Source organism: Otolemur garnettii, unplaced genomic scaffold (genome assembly GCF_000181295.1).
Source record: "Otolemur garnettii isolate 467f Iridium unplaced genomic scaffold, OtoGar3 scaffold00093, whole genome shotgun sequence".
Taxonomy (NCBI): Eukaryota; Metazoa; Chordata; class Mammalia; order Primates; family Galagidae; genus Otolemur; species Otolemur garnettii.
In genome coordinates, this window is record NW_003852488.1 from 875,639 (window position 1) to 893,887 (window position 18,249).

Here is an 18,249-nt window from a genome sequence, read left to right on the forward strand (position 1 = left end):
CCAAACTGCAACCTAAAAACCTGGGTGTTGTGGCAGGCACCTGTAGTCCCATTTGCTGAGGAAGCTGAGACAGGAGAACAGCCTAAGCCCAAGAGCTGGAGGTTGCTGTGAGCTGTGATGCCACAGCACTCTACCAAGGGCAACAAAGTAAAACTCTATCTCAAAAAAAAAAAAAAAAGAAAAAAGAAAAACATTGGTTGAAAAACTAGTGAAACCCAAAATGTATGCTTTATAGTTAATAGTGTAGTACCACTATTAATCGTTTTGTTTTGATAAATGTGCTGTGGTTACATAAGGTAGCATTAAGGGAAACTGGATGAAGGGAATACAGAGACTCTGTACTATATGATTCTTTCATACATCCAAAATCACTTCAAAATAAAACATAATTATTCATTATTCATAATATATGACTATACAATAAGAACATTTTTACTTCTTGAGCTTCTATTTCCATTCTATGCCTCCCTTTAAATTTGATTCTAATGTATTAATAATTACATTTTTGTTCTTAGAAGTTTTATCATCCTTATACTTCTTGGCAACATTTTAAAATTTCCTTTAAATTTAATTTCCTTTAACCACAAATCTCTGCATGTTAAAATGAGTTGTCATGATGATTATTAATGAACACTTGATCAAAAATAAAAAACACATTTTAATAATTATTAAAGAAAAATATACTTTTACTGAAAATTCATTGCTTAATGAGGGGAATGAGACTGTTGTTTTGTTTGTTTTTTTAGTTTTTGTCCAGTGTTGAATTTGAACCCACCACCTCTGGTATGTGGGGCCAGCGCCCTACTCCTTTGAGCCACAGGAGTCACCTGAGGTGGTTGTTTTTCTAATTAACCCATGTACCTAATAGACATTACTTCTGCTACAATGAGGTAGACTACCATCTATGCTATTGTTATTTTTCTTTCTCTTTCCTATTTTTTGTGGGGGGGGGGGCTACAATTTTTCTTTTTAGGTCTATGTTATCCAGGTTGGACTTTAACAACTCAGCTCCACTGATCTTCCAGCATCAATCACCCAAGTAGCTGGAACTACAAGTACATGCTCCAGTGTCCTTCATTAAAAACAAAACAGATTTAACCTGAGAAACCTTATCCACATAAAAAAGTAGACGGACATTGAAATTTTGTTATTACAATGCCATTCAATTCTTTAGATTCCTTCCTGGTTACACGCCAAAGCCTGTCGAATGATGTACTATTAAAAATATTTCCAACAATCTTGTCAGTTAACTCCCAGATTAGGGTCTCTTTCAACGTTCAGGAAAACACCCATAGTGTTACCCAGATTACAGCTAACTGCACTCAAGGACCGTTTACTTTTCTTTCTCCCCCCACCCCACCCGCCCCGAGACAGTGTCTCACTTTGTCGCCCTAGGTAGAGTGCTGTAGCATCATAGCTCACAGCAACCTTAAACTCTTGGGTTCAAGTGACTCTCTTGCCTCTGCCTCCCTGGTAGCTGGGACTACAGGTGCCACCACCAAGCTTAGCTATTTTTTTAGAGACGGGGTCTTGCTCTGGCTCAGGCTGGTCTCAGACCAGTGAGCTCGGACTGCTCGGTTTATAGGTTTACAGGCGTGGGCCACCTCGCCTGGCCTAAAGGCTCTGTTTTCAAGACTTGTGCAGCTCCACTGGTCAAGTTTCAGCAAATCTGAGGTGTTTTTTGTTTTGTTTTTCTGTAGGCATAGAGAACACCGTGAAGGTCAAAGCTATCTCCGGATAAAATGAAAGATTTCCTTGAAACTACCCTCACCCAGAAACCAAGCACTGCGGCTAAGAAGCCGGCAGGATAAACAACCGTCACAAAGACGACGAACTCCCCATAGGCTCTCTGTGAGGACTCAGTGGGCCCCAGGCAGTAAATGAAAAGGCGGACACGAGCGATTTCACCTAACTTCTCTCGCAGAGAGGGCCACCAGGGACCGGGAGACACGAGCCCTGGTCGCCAGAGCCTGGAACGCGGCCTGGAATGCACGCGACGTCTGACGTATTTTATCTTGACGTCGCAGGCGGCGGCGCAGAGGGCCGAGCGCTGGCGCAGGCGCAGATACAGGAACGCCGGCCGCCAAGGCGGTTGGTGATTGGACGAAGCGGGCGCGGGGGCGCCGGTAGGCGCCTATAGGGGCACCTCGAGGCCGCTTTTTTGAAGGATGCGACTCTGAGGTTGCGGCCCTCGCGCGAAGCGGCCTGAAGAGAGAAGTTGAGGCCGGGAGGAGGAAGCAACGGCGGCGGCGGCCGGCGAGCTCCCAGCCAGCGGCTGCCCACCTGCCTGCCTGCGGGATCCAGCGGAGAAGGCAGGAAGGACAGCCTCGGTGGGTGAGCGTTAGACTAGGACTCGGGAGGCCGCCAGCCGGATGATTTGTTTTTTCATCTTTGTTCTAGAACTTGCTAATGTCTCCCGTGATCCCGGAGTAGATTTACGGAGCTTTTCAACGGATCACTGTGCTTTCTTTCCTCCTTGATAGCAGAGTTTAGAGGGAATTGAGATGATGAGACCTAAGTGTCTGCGTTAACTCACAAAGCAATTATTGAGGTCATTTAAAAGGGGATTTGGCGCTCAAGTGAATGTGTGTGTAAAAGCCATTTATGGAAATAGAGGGTTTTTCCAGAGTAATCATTTTTCATTTACTTAGTATTTTTTTCTCTTTCTGACTTTATCATGTTTGCAGGTGAGAAAATGTCTGGCAACAATGACTGGTTTCAGAGTTCCCGGGTCCCTAGTTTTGCCCAGATGCTGAAAAAGAACTTGCCAGTTCAACCACCATCCTCAACAGTAACCACACCTGCGGGATACTCCTCGGAAAGTTACAGCCTGTCGAATATGGCATCCAAGGTTACGCAAGTGACGGGTACAACTTCTCTTTTATTTGTAATAATGACTCAGTTCTTCAAGATTCTAGGGTGGCCAATAAGTTCTGTTGAGCCTCTGGTTTAAATGTTTCTTGGATATATATACGTTTACCAGCGGCCATCAAAACTGAGGCGGCTGGTAGAACCCTGTGCTGCTCATTTAACTATCCCTTATCACCTTCCCTGTTCAACCGCTACAAATTTGTCTTGTTTTTTTGAGGTCAGGACCAGGTTTATACTTATTTGTATTCCACCTTTCATTTAGTGTGCTCTTAAGTATGAAGCAGGGGCAAACATGCTTTAACAATTAGGTTGAATTCAGTGTGAGAGGCAGTGTCAAGCAGTGGATGGGAGCCAGAAACTAGGTTCTAGTCCCAGATCTGTGCCTTTCTCAATTCTAGGCCTTAACGACATCATCTGTAAAAATGGTTTAGAGAGTCTCTGAAGACCTTGACATCATGAAAATTCCGTGATTCCTTGATCGCTTAATAATATGATATTACCTTGTTTTCAAAATAGTTTTAGTATTCCAAAAGGTAACAGGTTGTGTTTGCCATGTATGCTAAAATTATTTAACAGAAACATAAAAACGTTTAAGTGTGTGGGGTAACTAAATGTATGTGGGACAATCTTCTGTTTTCAAAAAGAACTTAGTGCTTTTGCTCATATTTTGTTTTTGTTTTTTTAACCAATGTGACAAGCATAAACATTTATTTTTAGGTAATTTCCCAGAACCATTGCTTTCCAAAGGTCTTTCATCTATTTCAAATCCTGTCCTTCCTCCAAAAAAAATACCTAAGGAATTTATAATGAAATACAAACGTGGAGAAATAAATCCTGTGTCAGCCTTGCACCAGTTTGCACAGATGCAACGAGTTCAGCTTGACCTTAAGGAAACAGTAACAACAGGCAAGTACAAAGTCATCCAGTTATTATTTTACTGGAAAATATTTTCCATTAAAATCAGAGATAACAGTGGTGCTAAATTTCGTTCTCCTATAACATTGGGGTTAGGTAACTATTTGTATGTTTTGACAGGTATACTTAAGAAATTTTTATGTTCACATGTTAGTCTTTTGAGCCTCTGCAAATAACTCACACATACTTAAATTTTATAATTATAATTATCAAATTGTAATTTTCTTCTGTGCTTACCTAACTGCAGCCTGCCTCATGGATTATTTGGAGATGTGAATACTTCTTTTACAATAAACACATTTTTGTAGCGATATTAAATATTTAAACTATGATTATCTTTAAAGAAGGATTTTGTTATGCTCATGGATAAGAAAAATCAGGGTCAAATTTGACTTCTGAAATTCAGGGATTCATTGCGAAAACAGCATTACATGATTGGTACTCTGGATTTGCTTGCTACAGTTTTCCTCATTCTTATGTCCCCAAACAGAAGAATCTGTTACTGTGTTGTGCGTATGAATGGCTATAAGAGTACATATCAGGAAAATGTAGAAAACAGCTTCTGATCTCTTTACATTGTAGCCAGTGATAAGGAAGCACTTTAGGAAAATGAAGGAATAAGAGAATAAGTGCTCTTAAGAGGTATAGACAATTAGAAGCATGAGAGTCAAAAATAATCTTTTAAAGAAAACTTTAGGTATATGTACATCTGTGTGCATTTGTGAACACAAGTAGTGTTGTTTCTTTGGTTACATTAATTTTTTATGATACTATTGCCAGTATTGATCTCAAAGCCAGCATCTTTGCAAAAGAAGTTAAAGCTATCGATTTTACTAAAAGTTGTCACTACATCAAATTTCAGTCTTTTGATTTGGATAAAATACCAGTAGACTAACCATTCACAAAAGTAGGACTTAACATAGAAGATGGCGTTTTCTTAATGTAGAAAGTAGGCTTGGGTGGCGCCTGTGGCTCAAAGAGTAGGGCACCAGCCCCATATGCCGGAGGTAGTGGGTTCAAACCCAGCCCCGGCCAAAACTGCAAAAAAAAAAAAAAAAAGAAAGTAGGATTAATCTCCATGTAACTAGTTAGCTTTCTTACATTCTCAGATTGCCCTTGGACAATGTAAGTAGAGTATTGGTCACTTTTTAAAAAAGAAAACCAAATCTTTATTGCTCCAAGAAAAACCTGCTTAAAACCACCCATTGATTCTTGTTTGATGTTTGGTAATAAGACGAGAGTGTCAGTACTTTTAAACTATCTCTACAGGTGATTTAGATCCATACTAAAGTATGGAAAACCTGATGTATTAACAGGCTAAAGGTTAAAGGCTCAGCATTCTGACACAGAAGACTTAACAAATTTGATGTGTAATATCTTATGCATAAGAATCATCTGGACCACTTGTTAAATATAGAAATTGGTCTCTGTTTTAGTAAATTTGGATTGGAACCCAGGTGATCATGAAGGAAGGAAATTGGGAAACTAAAGTCTTAGATATCGGAGGAAAAGCAGTTTACCCAGATGCAGTGAGGAGTTGCTTTTAAAACCTTAATGTATGTCATTAAAAAGAAAAAGTTAATACTATTGTGAATATGCATGGAAATAAGATAGGGAGGTTTATGTGTAATGACATTGTATCTAGCCATCTGTAACCAGAGAGGAGATTTAAGGCCTCTAAAGTCCTACCAACAAATAAAACTTGAAACAGAAAAATCCTTGACCTATAATATCTGTAAATTTAGGAGATGATTTTTTTCATCAAATATGAAAGTAAGTAAAATTAATTCTTATAGGAATTTTGAACGACTAGACATTCAGTTTAATTCTATGGTATATCTTTTAAAATTGTTTATGTTTTGGTTTTCCTTGTGAGTTAGCCACCAACATTCCCCTCCCCAAATTCCCTAAGCTGTAGTAAAGGAGTGGTTGATTTGCTTAATATAATGCCATGGTGGGTACACAGGGTTTCTTCAAAGGGATTTCTTATGTTCTAGATACTGTAAAAGCATTTAGGGCCATTGATGATGGTAGAAATTCAACTTTACTACATATTTGTATTGAAATTTTTCTTTCCCCCTTTCTTTTGTTAGTTATTTTTGAGACAGAGTCTCACTCTGTTGCCGTGGGTAGAGTACTGTGACATTATACCTCGTAACAACCTCAAACTGTTGGGCTCAAGCAATCCTCTTGCTTCAGCCTCCCAGGTAGCTGGAATACAGGTGCCCACCACAATGCCTGGCTAATTTTTCTATTTTTAGTAGAGATGAAGTTTCAGTCTTACTTAGGTTAATTTCAAACTCCTGAGCTCAAGCAGTCCACCTGCCTCAACTTCCCAAAATGCTACCACATGAGCCACCACACCCAGCCTTGTATTGAAATTTTAAAGAACTGAGATATGTAAAACCTCCACATCTTACCTTTCATTTGTTTTGATACTAGAGTGTTAAAATTGCCAGCCATTATACTAGACCAGCGGTTCTCAACCTATGGGTTGCAACCCCTTTGGGGATCAAATGACCCTTTCACAAGGGTCGCCTAAGATCATCCTGCATATCATATATTTACATTTATGATTCATAACAGTAGCAAAATTACAGTTATGAAGTAGCAACAAAAATAATTTTATGATTGTGGGTCATTACAACATAAGGAACTGTATTAAAGGGTTGCAGCATTAGGAACGTTGAGAACCACTGTACTAGGCACTCATTACCACCCCATGTATAACCTGTATTTTAGCACTGGCCCTGTTGCTCACACTGAATGTGGAGCCAGCCTCGCTGCTAAAATCCTCAGAATTAGCTCAGGGGCCCATCCAGCTTTAGTTTAATCTTTGCTGGCCTTACAGAAAGACTTAAAGAGATAGCATTTGTAAAGTGAATAGTTTCCCAGAGTTTTTATACTGAAATGTTTTCCTAAATATAGGTATCATTTGCAGGAATATATAGTGTATTGCTGTAGCATTCATTTTGTATTATTTTTCAAGGTAATGTTATGGGACCATATTTCGCTTTCTGTGCTGTGGTAGATGGTATTCAGTACAAGACTGGTCTGGGACAAAATAAAAAGGAGTCTAGATCCAATGCAGCAAAATTAGCTCTTGATGAGCTTCTACAATTGGAAGAACCTGAACCAAGAGTTTTGGAAACTTCAGGTAAATATTCTTGATTATATGGTATTTGTAAAATGTATCATTTTCCAGAAGGAATCACTTGAAATATTTTGTTAATGAAGGGTTACTTGGCAACTTCAAGGTAGCAGTTTGAATAATTTCCTTCAGCTGCTGTCCACTGGTTAAAAGTAGTTAACATGCTCTTGCATATATATATATGTATATATATATTTTTTTTTGAGACAGAGTCTCAAGCTGTCGCCCTGAGTAGAGTTCCGTGACATCACAGCTCACAGCAACCACCAACTCCTGGGCTCAAGCGAGTCTCCTGCCTCCACCTCCCAAGTAGCTGGGACTACAGGTGCCCGCCACAACACCCAGCTATTTTTTGGTTGCAGCCATCGTTGTTTGGCAGGCCTGGGCTGGATTCAAACCCGCCAGCTCAGGTGTATATGGCTGGCACCTTAGCCGCTTGAGCCACAGGCACCAAGCCGCTCGTGCATATTTTATCACCAAAAAAAAAAAAAAAAAAAAAAATTGCTAAACTATCTAATGATTTGTTGAATTATTAATGGGTTTGAGTCCTGAAACATGTTTTTTCCTATAATTTATTAGATTATTATTATGTCAACATTCAACATTTAATACTTCTAGGACGTTAATAAAATTTTGGGGAAATTTTGCCTCTCTTAAATTCAGTAGATGATAGACTTGCTTGTGAAAATAGCCTAAGATAGCATAACAAATAGGTTAAGAGTACAAACTCCAGAATTAGATTGCTAAGGTTGGAATACTGACCCTTTGGAGGCAAGTTATTTGCCCTTTAAACCTGTTTTAATTTAAAAGTGAGGACAATGAAAGTAACTACTTTCTATGGCTGTCATTAGGTTTAAACAAATAATGCATTTAAACCCCTTAACCAGTGCCTGGTAAATAATGTACAAATAATAGTAATTCTTTTGAATAAATATTAATTTAAAGAATGTTAGCATTGTTATGTATGTTAGCAGTTGTTGCCAATATAATATTTTTTTACCTGTAAATGAGGCAGCTTTATAAAGAAAAACATTTCAATCTGATTTAAGCAGTGACTATAAATTGTTTTTAAATACAGATCCTCACTTTCTTTATGGATTTTTTTGCTTTTAGTTTTTTAATGTTAGATTTTCCTTTGTTTTCTTAATACATCTTTAAGTGTATCTTTAAAGTCTGTATATTCTTTAAGTTGAATTCTTCATGTATGTTTAATTAAAGCTATTTAACAATTAAAAATTATTTATTTGTAGTCTTATTTTTCAAATTGTTTACTTCGGATTTAGTGGGTAGAGTATTTTGTTAATTTTCATGTTATTTTCTGCTTTTAAAATGTATTAATATTTTAAGGCCAGGTATGAGTTTGGTAAATATGTTGGAAATATTGGCACTGTAAATGCCATTTCATTTTTATTTTTAAATAATACTTTGTTTTTCACATGTTATTTACCTACAAAGAGCAATGACACAATTATTTTACTTTGTTATAAAGTGTGCCTTTTAAATTCTATATAAAATTCTGCTGTCTTGTTCTGTATATGCATATATATTTTTTGACTTTTTTTGTAATATTCATGGTGATGCTTGTAGTTAATTTGTATTTGTCCAATATTTTTGGCTATCATTTTAATTTTTAAAGGATTTTATGAACTATAAAATTAGGTTGTTTCGACATAATTGAATATTTTGACAGAAAAGTTTAATATTTGTACATATTACATAATTATCTGATATGTATGGTTTTGCATTTTTTGTTGTGAACAATATTTGACTTTTAAAAAAAATTGGAAGGTAATTACTTGAATGTAGAAAGAAACCCATTTTTTAAAATGAAGTCTGTTTTGACAATTTGAATCCTGATTTTATTTATTATGCTAACCTTATCAACTTTTATGTACATCCATCATTCTTTTATTCAGTGCTATGTACCATGTTGCTCTGGGAAAACAAATATAATACTACCCCCACCTGGAACTTACTGACTAATGATATATTCAGGTTTTTTAATGGATATATGTTTACCTTTTCAGAGTTCTTAACCAATTAATGTGAAATTCAGAAATAAAGTTCTTAAGAAATTTCTTCAGCTTATTAAGAGAAATCCTTTATGTGTGATTATTTTATCTGCTATTATACTATATTCCACTTGATTATTTTTTTCCTAGTTTCCTTCCAGGCAATAGAATCAATAAATCTGTGGTTTAGGATGTTCTGTGTTCTGGGGATTATGATAGATACTGGGACTCTACAATTAAATAAGGTCTGCCTGTCCTCGACCTTTTAAGAGCTAAAATACTTTAAGTTTACAGACTGATCCTAGAAAAAGTGCTACATACCTCATTGCTGTATATCACTAAAGTCACCTTCAAGGAACTACCCTTGAGAAGCTATGCACTGACACAAGCATCTAGTCCACCCTTCAAAACAATTTTTGAACTTTTTTTTTTGGAACGACCATCAGAGCTGTTGTCTTTGAAGGTCTGGTAGTCAAGGTGGCTCACCTGTAATCGTGAGCTTACATTGGCAGCACAGCTGTGTTCACGTGGATGTATGGCAATGGCTTGCTGAGTGGCATTCATTATTGTGTGCTCTTGTGTACCATACAATTACAGCTCTGATAGTCATTCTAGAAAAAGAGTTCAAAAATTGCTTTAAAGGGTAGACTAGGTGCTGGGGTCAGTACATAGCATCCTAAGGAGAATACTTTGAAAGTGACAGTAGTGATATTCAGCAGTGAAGTAGATAGCACTTTTTCTAGGATGAGTTCAAGAACTTAATTGTTCTTGACATCTAATTAATCAGAAAAAAGGATAGAAGTAATTAGTTTCTCATGATAAATGCTTTTTCCTTAAAGCTTTCAATGTGTTTATCTAGGGCTAGCACATGATCATCTGTCTTTTCCTTTTTTTTTTTTTTTTTCGTTAATTGAGACAGAGTCTCACTCTGTTGCCCAGGCTAGAGTGCAATGGCCCTAGCCTTGCTCACAACAACCTCAAAATCCTAGGCTCAATCCGTACTCCTGCCTCTGTCTCCAGTAGCTGGGACCATCAACACAGGCCACGGTGCTTGGCTAATTTTTCTATTTTTAGTCTCTCTCTTGTTCAGGCTAATCTTGGAACTCCAAACCTCAAGCTATCCTTCCATCTCAGCCTCCTAGGGTGCTAGGATTACAGGCATGAACCACCACACCTGCCCTATCTTTTCTCTTTTTTGTGTGTGAAAATTAAGGTAGCTTTTACCCATCTCTACTGTATCCACTTTTATGTTCATTATTGTTTTCTCTAAAAAGTGCCTTAATTACAACTTCAGGGATATATTTTTCCTTGGTGCAGATGCTGTAAATAGTATGTGTGTAAAGTCATCTTTTCCTCTATAGTGAGCTGTAATTTCTTCTTTAATTTGTTCTAAATAGCTGAGTTTATAGGTTTTTCTTATGAAAGGTTATAGAGGAAAGACATTGAGTATTCATTTCTTCTTTGCTATCAACCTCACATTAGTTTTACTAATATTAGTATTCAAGTTTTCAATATTCGAGTTTTACTTGTTCATATTTACATCATTTTTTTCAAAATTCTAAACTCATCACTTTCAAAATTCACTTAACAGCTTTCATATTTTATACATGGTTTTTTTTTTTTTTTTTTTTTTTTTGAGACGGAGCCTCAAGCTATTCCCCTGGGTAGAGTGCCATGGCATCACAGCTCATAGCAACCTCCAACTCCTGGGCTCAAGCAAGTTTCCTGCCTCAGCCTCCCAAGTAGCTGGGACCACAGGCGCCCGCCACAACGCCCGGCCATTTTTTAGTTGCAGCCATCATTGTTGTTTGGCGAGCCCGGGCTGGGGATTCGAACCCACCACCTTAGGTGTATGTGGCTGGTGCCTTAGCTGCTTGAGCCATAGGCTCTGAGCCTATACATGGTTTTCTAAATACAGTATTTTTTGTTAACTGTTTCAAGTGCAGTATGATTAATGATACTATCATAAGTTTTGAAAATCTGTAACACTTGACACGATGTAAGAATCTGGTTTCTAAGTTTATTTAGATAACTTATAATTAAAAAATTTTAATTGTGGTAAAATACACAAGGCAAAATTACCATCTTCACTATTTTAAGCGTATAGTTTGGGGGTGTTAAGTACACTTGGTTGTGCAACCAATATCTAGAACTCTTTGCAAAACTGAAATCCTATACCTATTAAGTAACAACCACCCATTCCCCTTTCCCTCAAGCCCAAGGCAACCACCATTCTACTTACTGTCTCTATGAATTTGAATACTTAGCGTGCCTCATATAAGTGGAATCATACAGTATTTTTTTTTTTTTGTAACTGGCTTCCTTAGGATAATGTTCTTAAGGTTCTTCCATGTTTTAGCATGTGTCAGAATCTTCCACCCCTTTTATAAGGCAAACATGAAACAAAGTTTATTGAGGAAGGGAAATATAGGCTTACAGAGTAAGAATCTTACAAAGCAGGATACATTCACCATACATAGTGAACAGGCCTCCATTGCCAGGGCAAATAGGTGAAGAGGACAGAAACCCCTTCCTTTTAAAGGATGAACAATACATCATTGTTTGTATCTTCTGTAGTTTATCCATTTATTTGTTCATAGATATTTGGGTTGCTTCCACTTTGGGGCCATTATGAATAATACTGCTGTGAACATAAATATACAGATATCTCAAACATCTCACTTTTAATTCTTGGTGCTACCAAGAAGTGGAATTTCTGGATCATATGATAATATTTTTTTTTTTTGAGACAGAGTCTCACTATGTTGCCCTCGGTAAAGTACTGTGGTGTCACAGCTCACAGCAACCTGAAACTCTTGGGCTTAAGCAATTCTCTTGCCTCAGCCTCCCAAGTATCTGGGACTACAGGTGTCCACCACAACACACGGCTATTTTTTTGTTGATGTTGTAGTTGTCAGTGTTTTTTTATTATTTTTTAGTTGTCATTGTTGTTTAGCAGGCCCAGGCAGGGTTCAAACCCACCAGCACCCAGCTCATATGACAGTTATTAAATCTGAAGCACTGCCATACTGTTCTGCATGCTGGCTGCACCATTTTACCCACTTTACATTCCCATCATCTTGCACAGGAGTTTAATTTCTCCATACCTTTGCCAACAGTTGTTTTTGTTTTTCCTTTTTTTGGCCTCAAATTCCTGGCCTTCCTGAGTACTAGGACTATAGGAATGAATCACCACACACAACCAAAGATGTTCCTTCTTTCTTATCACAGAGATTTGGGGGTTGGTTGGTTGGTTGTTTTTTGAGACAGAGTCTTACTTTGTTGTCCTGGATAGTATGCAGTGCAAGCTCAAACTCCTGGGCTCAAGTGATCCTCCTGCCTGTGCCTCCCAAGTAGCTGGGACTATAGGTGTGCACCACCGTGCTCAGCTAATTTTTTCTCTATTTTTTGTAGAGATAGAGTCTCGCCATGTTGGTCAGTTCCTTTTGAACTGACCTCGAGTGATCCTCCTGCCCAGGCCTCCCAAGTGCTAGGATTAAGGCATGAGCCACTGTCCCCAGGCTACTTTTCTATAATAGCCATCCTAATGAATGTGAGGTGGTATCTCATTGTGGTTTTGACTTACATTTCCATAATGTTAGTGATTTTTGAGCATCTTTTCATGTGCTTACTGGATGTTTGTGTATCTTCTTTAGATGTCTATTTAAATACTTCATTTCTCAGTCAATTTATTTTTTGTTGTTGAGTTTTAGAAGTCCTCTGTATATTCTGGATGTCAAACCTTTATCAGATACATGATTTGAAAATACTTTTCCTACTCTGTGGGTTGCCTTTTTACTTTGTTGGTAGTCCTTAGATGTATAAAAGTTTTTAAATATGATGAAGTCCAGTTGGTTTTTTTTTTTTTCTTTTGTGGCCTATGCTTTTGATCTCATAGCCAAGAATCATTGCCAAATCCAATCTTGTGAAGTTTTTCCTCTGCCTAGGTCCTTGACCCATTTTGAGTGAATTTTATATATGGTGTTATGTAAGGGTCTGACTTTATTCTTTTGCATCAGTTTTCCCAGCATCATTTGTTGAAAAGATTCATATTGAATGGTCTTGTAAACTTTTGTCAATAATCATTTGACCATATATGCAGAGGTTTCGTTCTGGACTCTTACTCCATTGGTCCATATATCTTTATGCCAGTACCAATCTGCATTACTACAGATTTGGAGTAAGTTTTGAAATCAGAAAATGTGAATATTCCAACTTAGGAGGATTTCAATATTATTGGGCTACTTGTACATGGTATTTTAAAAGGCTGACCATCTTACAAGTTGTATTTATTAAGGTTATTTTTGTATAGTAAATAGGATTTAATATCTTTAACTTTGGGGGGAAAGGGAGGGGAGCCGGAGGCTGGGTACAGGGAGGGTAATTGGTGGGACCACACCTATGGTGCTTCTTACAAGGGTACATGTGAAACTTTCTAGATGTAAAATATGAATGTCTTAATACAATAACTAGGAAAGTGCCATGAAGGCTATGTTGACCAGTTTGATGAGAATATTTCCAGTTGTGTATGAAATCAGCACACTGTACCCCATGACTGCATTAATGTACACAGCTATGATTTATTAAAAAAAAAATCTTTAATTTTCATTCCCCTTAAACCATACTTATTTGAATAAATAGAATTAAATCTTTCTTTGTCTGAGTTTTAAAATTTTGCTTATCTAAAGTCCAGAGTATATGTATCTAACTTTTGTTAGTATTTTCTTTACTAATGTCTCTAAGATAACATTGTCATTCATTGTATGTTTCTGTGTTTTCAATTAGTTTTCTATATTACTCAAAATGTAAGTCCATTACTTTGTCTTTATGAGTGGTTCTTAAGAGACTGACTACTTTAGTTGATACCTTAATGTCTAGAGCACTGATTATCAACTGCTGTGCCATGGCTGTGGGAGGATTTTAGGTGTGCCATGAAAGTTTTTAAAGATGATTAATTAAATGTTTTCTACAATATTATTGTAAATAGAAAATTGTTAATAAGAATATACAATAGGACTTCATTTTAACGGATTTTCAGATTGTTGCATCTGTTAGAAAGCAAGCAATATTGTAGTGTAAGATTAGGAAACCTAGAAATTTGTTTGCATAAATGATTTCAAAATATTAGAAAAGAAATTTATCAGGGTTGAGTTAATGGGTATTTGATGGCTGAGAATTGGCAGAAATATACAGAAAAAAAATAATCATTTTCAGATTGCTGTTTTATTTCAAAATAGCTAAGTACTAGCTCTTTGGGACATTGTCATGTTTCCTTATATTACTTTTTTTTTTAACTTATAGGTCCTCCTCCTATCCCTGCAGAACCTGTTGTTCCACCTGAACCAGCATATGTTTCAAAAGTACACTATGGTAGGAAAGTCTTTTATGATGTTCTTTCTTAAAAGATAAAACCCAATTAAAAATTGTAACATAATTAAAATATGCATTAACATTTTATCATTCAAACCTTCACACATCTACAGAGAGGAAAATTTCCTTCTATACTATGCTAAAAATAACAGAACTAAGGAATGAAGAAGAAAGATGAAAGAAAGGGTTTTTCTCCCCCATAATGAGATGGTTTGTCAATTTCACATATCAGCTTCTTTGAAAATGCTTTGCTTTGATGGGCTTGTCATTAGTGAAAACCAATGCCATTCTGGTGCTTGTTATGCATTTTATGCATTCATTTCAAATAATCTGTTCACTTTCTTTTGATAGCAGTTATTTGGCACTTAAGCCCAAGAAAGCTATAGCTTCAATTCAAGATACTAGTTTTGTGACCAAGGACCACTTACTTCTCTGTGTACCTTTCTCCCCAATTTGTAAAGTAGCCATTATAGTAATTACTTTATACAGTTACTGTGAGGATTAAATGAATTCATACATGTAAAATACTTAGATCAGTGCCTGGCACACATAGATGCTCACTAAATAGTGTGGCATCACATTCAAAATTATATAGCAGTTATTATTTACTTTTCCTTTTATATTATAAATCTCTTGAAAGGTAGGAAATTATTCTTAATTTCTACATTTACTACATAGTAGGCACATTTCACACTTTAGAGTATTTGTAAAATTAAAAGGAGCCGCCTTTTGCATTTTCTAAACCTAGAGTTTAGGATTTGAAAAGTTTTATGTATGTTCAATCTAGTCTTCCATTGTCTCTTGCTTGCATGCAGTAAAAGGACAAGACCAGGGAAAATAGGCACATTCAGGAGACAAAATCCACCAATAGACAGATATAGCCTCTGGCCTGATAGTCATAAGAATTGATGAACAGAAGGGCCATAGGGGATCAATCCTACACCAGTGATCTCCCATTGTGGAAAGTAGGCCCTTGTCTTTCCTTTTATCTTCTGTGAACATTTTCAGTGAATAATGAGGTAGAATCCAAGGCAATTGGATTATAGCAATTTATATTTATCCAAATAATATAAATTGCTATCACCCAAGAAAAAGGATGGTAATCTGTGAGAAAGAATGATTGTGTAGTTAAAAAATAAGTCAGGTTGTGTAGATAAAAAAAAAAAGTAAAGTCAGGTTCCCACATGTCAGAAAAGGGAGAGCAAAAACATCATCCTTTAAAACTCACAAGTGAAAACAAGAGTTGGATGTTATAACCAAGAGGAAGCTTTTGAGACTGACAAAAATCTTCTGAACACTTCCTATTGGGCCAGATATGGACCAGTCAGCTATTTCACAACCTATCTACTTTGCCATGTTTTTCTAATTGGACCATATCTTCCTTGAAAATAGTACTATTTGTCTCAGAAGATAGATTCAGGTTACTCATGATACCAAATATCATTTGAAATCAGCAACTTAAAATAAAAAAAAATGATGTTAACTGACATTTTGTGTCATGTTTTTATTTCATCGTTCATTTCCAATAATTTGTAAGGGTATTTTACATGTATTCCCTCAACAGCCAGCACATGTGTAGGGAAAACAATATCGTACTTGCTTCTCATTCATTCACAAATACTAAGAAAAGATATTTAGTAAGATTTGATTATATTCACAGTGTTTGTTTATTTCCATACTAAACTAAGATTAAGAGGTATTATTGGTATATTGTTAATTCCCATTGTTCTTTATGATTGTCCACAGCCAAACATTTTCTTTCCACATATGTCAGTTCTGTCAGCGCTAATTGCAGTGTGCTTGCTTTTTTATGCTGTATCATAACACAAAATAATTGCTTAACTGTAGAGGACATGATTAAATTGTAGTACATTCATCCCGTAAAACCATTAGGAAGAATGAAGCAAGACTAATGTCTCCCTTTGAAGTCTAAGACCAAATCTAAAAGCAGTGTTTATCATGTTCCATTTTTTATTTTCAGTGTATATTTATATATTGTTTCTCAAAATATCCATAAGAAATTGATAATAGTGATTGCATCTGGAGAGGAAAATTCTGAATGTATACTTTGTTTCAAGAAAGTTAAATTTTAAGAAAACATAAAGTAGAAACTTTTTCTCCTGTATCATCAGTTTGGGTGATAAACAGAGTTGGTAGTTCATTCTGCTTTCTCTGAGAGCTTCATTTTGTGATTACAGAAAAATACATGTTTAATGGGGTTACAAGAACATGTAAATGAACTAGCTGAAGTAAGTTATATGTTAGCAGAGACTAATATTGTACTTCTAGCATTTATGTACCATTTAAAAAGTAATGATCATTAAGCAGATAAGAATTTCTGTAAAAATACATATTTAAAATATATGCTGTGCGTGAGAGCAAAACTGTTTCACTGATGTTTTTTCCTCTGAAAAATATTAAATGAACTGGAAACATCTTGATTAATCGACCACCAGCAACCACCATGAAAGATCAGGAACCATCTATCAGTGATTTCCAACCAAACTTTGAGAAACACTGTATTTAAATGTATTAAACTCTCCTTATCTAGAATAATGCTTCTTCCCAAGACATATAGAATCATTTATAGACAAAGTAAAAAATTGCCAGGGCCCTACTCGAGATACTCTGTCATGTTTGTTTTTTTTTTTTTTAATAATCCACGAGTAACTTTTGAGGTATATTCTTTGGTTATAAACTGTTCCATGGTAATCCCAGTTACTTAGAGAATCATCTTCATTCTCTTTCAAAGTTTGGAACTTCTTTAGTGGAAATGAGAAAATATTTGAAGAGTCTAAAAGCTTAGTGGTTTTGTAGTGGTTCTGTGGGGCAAGTAATAAGGGATTTATTTGTATTTATGTGTATTTTGATCATGACAGGGATTGGGGAGGACTGTGGACATTCAGTGGGATGATGATCATCTTGAAGTGTGTTCCTGCACAACAAAGAATTGTCTTGTGTCTCATATGACTTTGAATATCTTATCAGACTAAATTCTACAAATATAAATCAGTAGTCCCTTACTGTGTAATACTAACACAGCTTTTTATAAGAAGTTAGGCAAAACTCAGTAACTTGAGCTTTTAGAATTGAATACTTTAAAATCTCTATCATGACATAAATTTGTCTGCATATGACTGTAAATTATTAACTAATTTGATTGTAAGGTTATAATGAATAAAACATCTCTAGGAGAAAGCACAGTGTTTTTCAAGTTCATATTTTGATTTTTTTTTCTAGAAGGGAGACATATTCAATATGCAAAGATTTCTCAGATTGTAAAAGAAACATTTAATCAACTAATTTCTAATCATTCAGAATATCTGAAATGTAGCAATTCATTGGCTGCTTTTATAATTGAAAGAGGTAAGTCTAAATATTTGGGATGTGTTATTTCATAGAAAAACTAGTATCTTAAGAGTCTCAACTATATTATATTAGTATTTTAGTTAACTATCTTTGTTCTGTTCACAGTGATCTTGGATTGATTTGAAGTGGGCTTTTCCAGCAGGTGTGAGTCATTAAACACAAAGGTTCTCAGAGGTAGAGATAAAGTACACTGACCAGGAACCAATAATGAACTGCAGAATGGCAAAAGGGCTCACATTTTAAGCCTTAACCCTGGTAGTACTACTGTTCTCCTGAAACCTAACCTTCATTATAACAAACATTGAGAGGGCAGCTGTAAAAATTAGTATCTTTTCTTCACTTTTAAATAGGAAAATATCAAATATGGAAAATCATATTATTGTGGATGTTATGTGGCAATTCTAACTATATTTTTATCTTTTGTTTACTCTTTAATGTTCTGAGTTGGCCATTAGCTATACTTTGTATTAATTTCTGAATCAGATATTATAAATTATATAAAAAACAATTTGAAATTTAGTTCCTGTTCTTAAGGAGTTATAATAATCTAAGTAGGAAGAG

The 18,249-nt window shown here is 35.9% G+C and overlaps 1 protein-coding gene across 2 annotated transcripts in view; it reads left to right on the forward strand.

The window, feature by feature from the left end:
* Positions 1-2,311: 2,311 nt before the first annotated feature.
* Positions 2,312-18,249, forward strand: part of ADAD1 (adenosine deaminase domain containing 1) — a 34,709-nt gene continuing 18,771 nt past the window's right edge. Inside the window, exons 1-6 of one of the 2 annotated variants that reach the window (XM_003795517.1) lie at positions 2,312-2,338; positions 2,693-2,867; positions 3,589-3,777; positions 6,776-6,943; positions 14,251-14,319; positions 17,560-17,685. In XM_003795517.1, coding sequence (XP_003795565.2) covers positions 2,696-2,867; positions 3,589-3,777; positions 6,776-6,943; positions 14,251-14,319; positions 17,560-17,685 — 724 coding nt within the window. In that variant the 5' untranslated portion in view covers positions 2,312-2,338; positions 2,693-2,695. Of the gene's footprint in view, positions 2,339-2,692; positions 2,868-3,588; positions 3,778-6,775; positions 6,944-14,250; positions 14,320-17,559; positions 17,686-18,249 lie in introns of those variants that run through there. The other variant, XM_012808727.1, reaches the window with a different exon arrangement.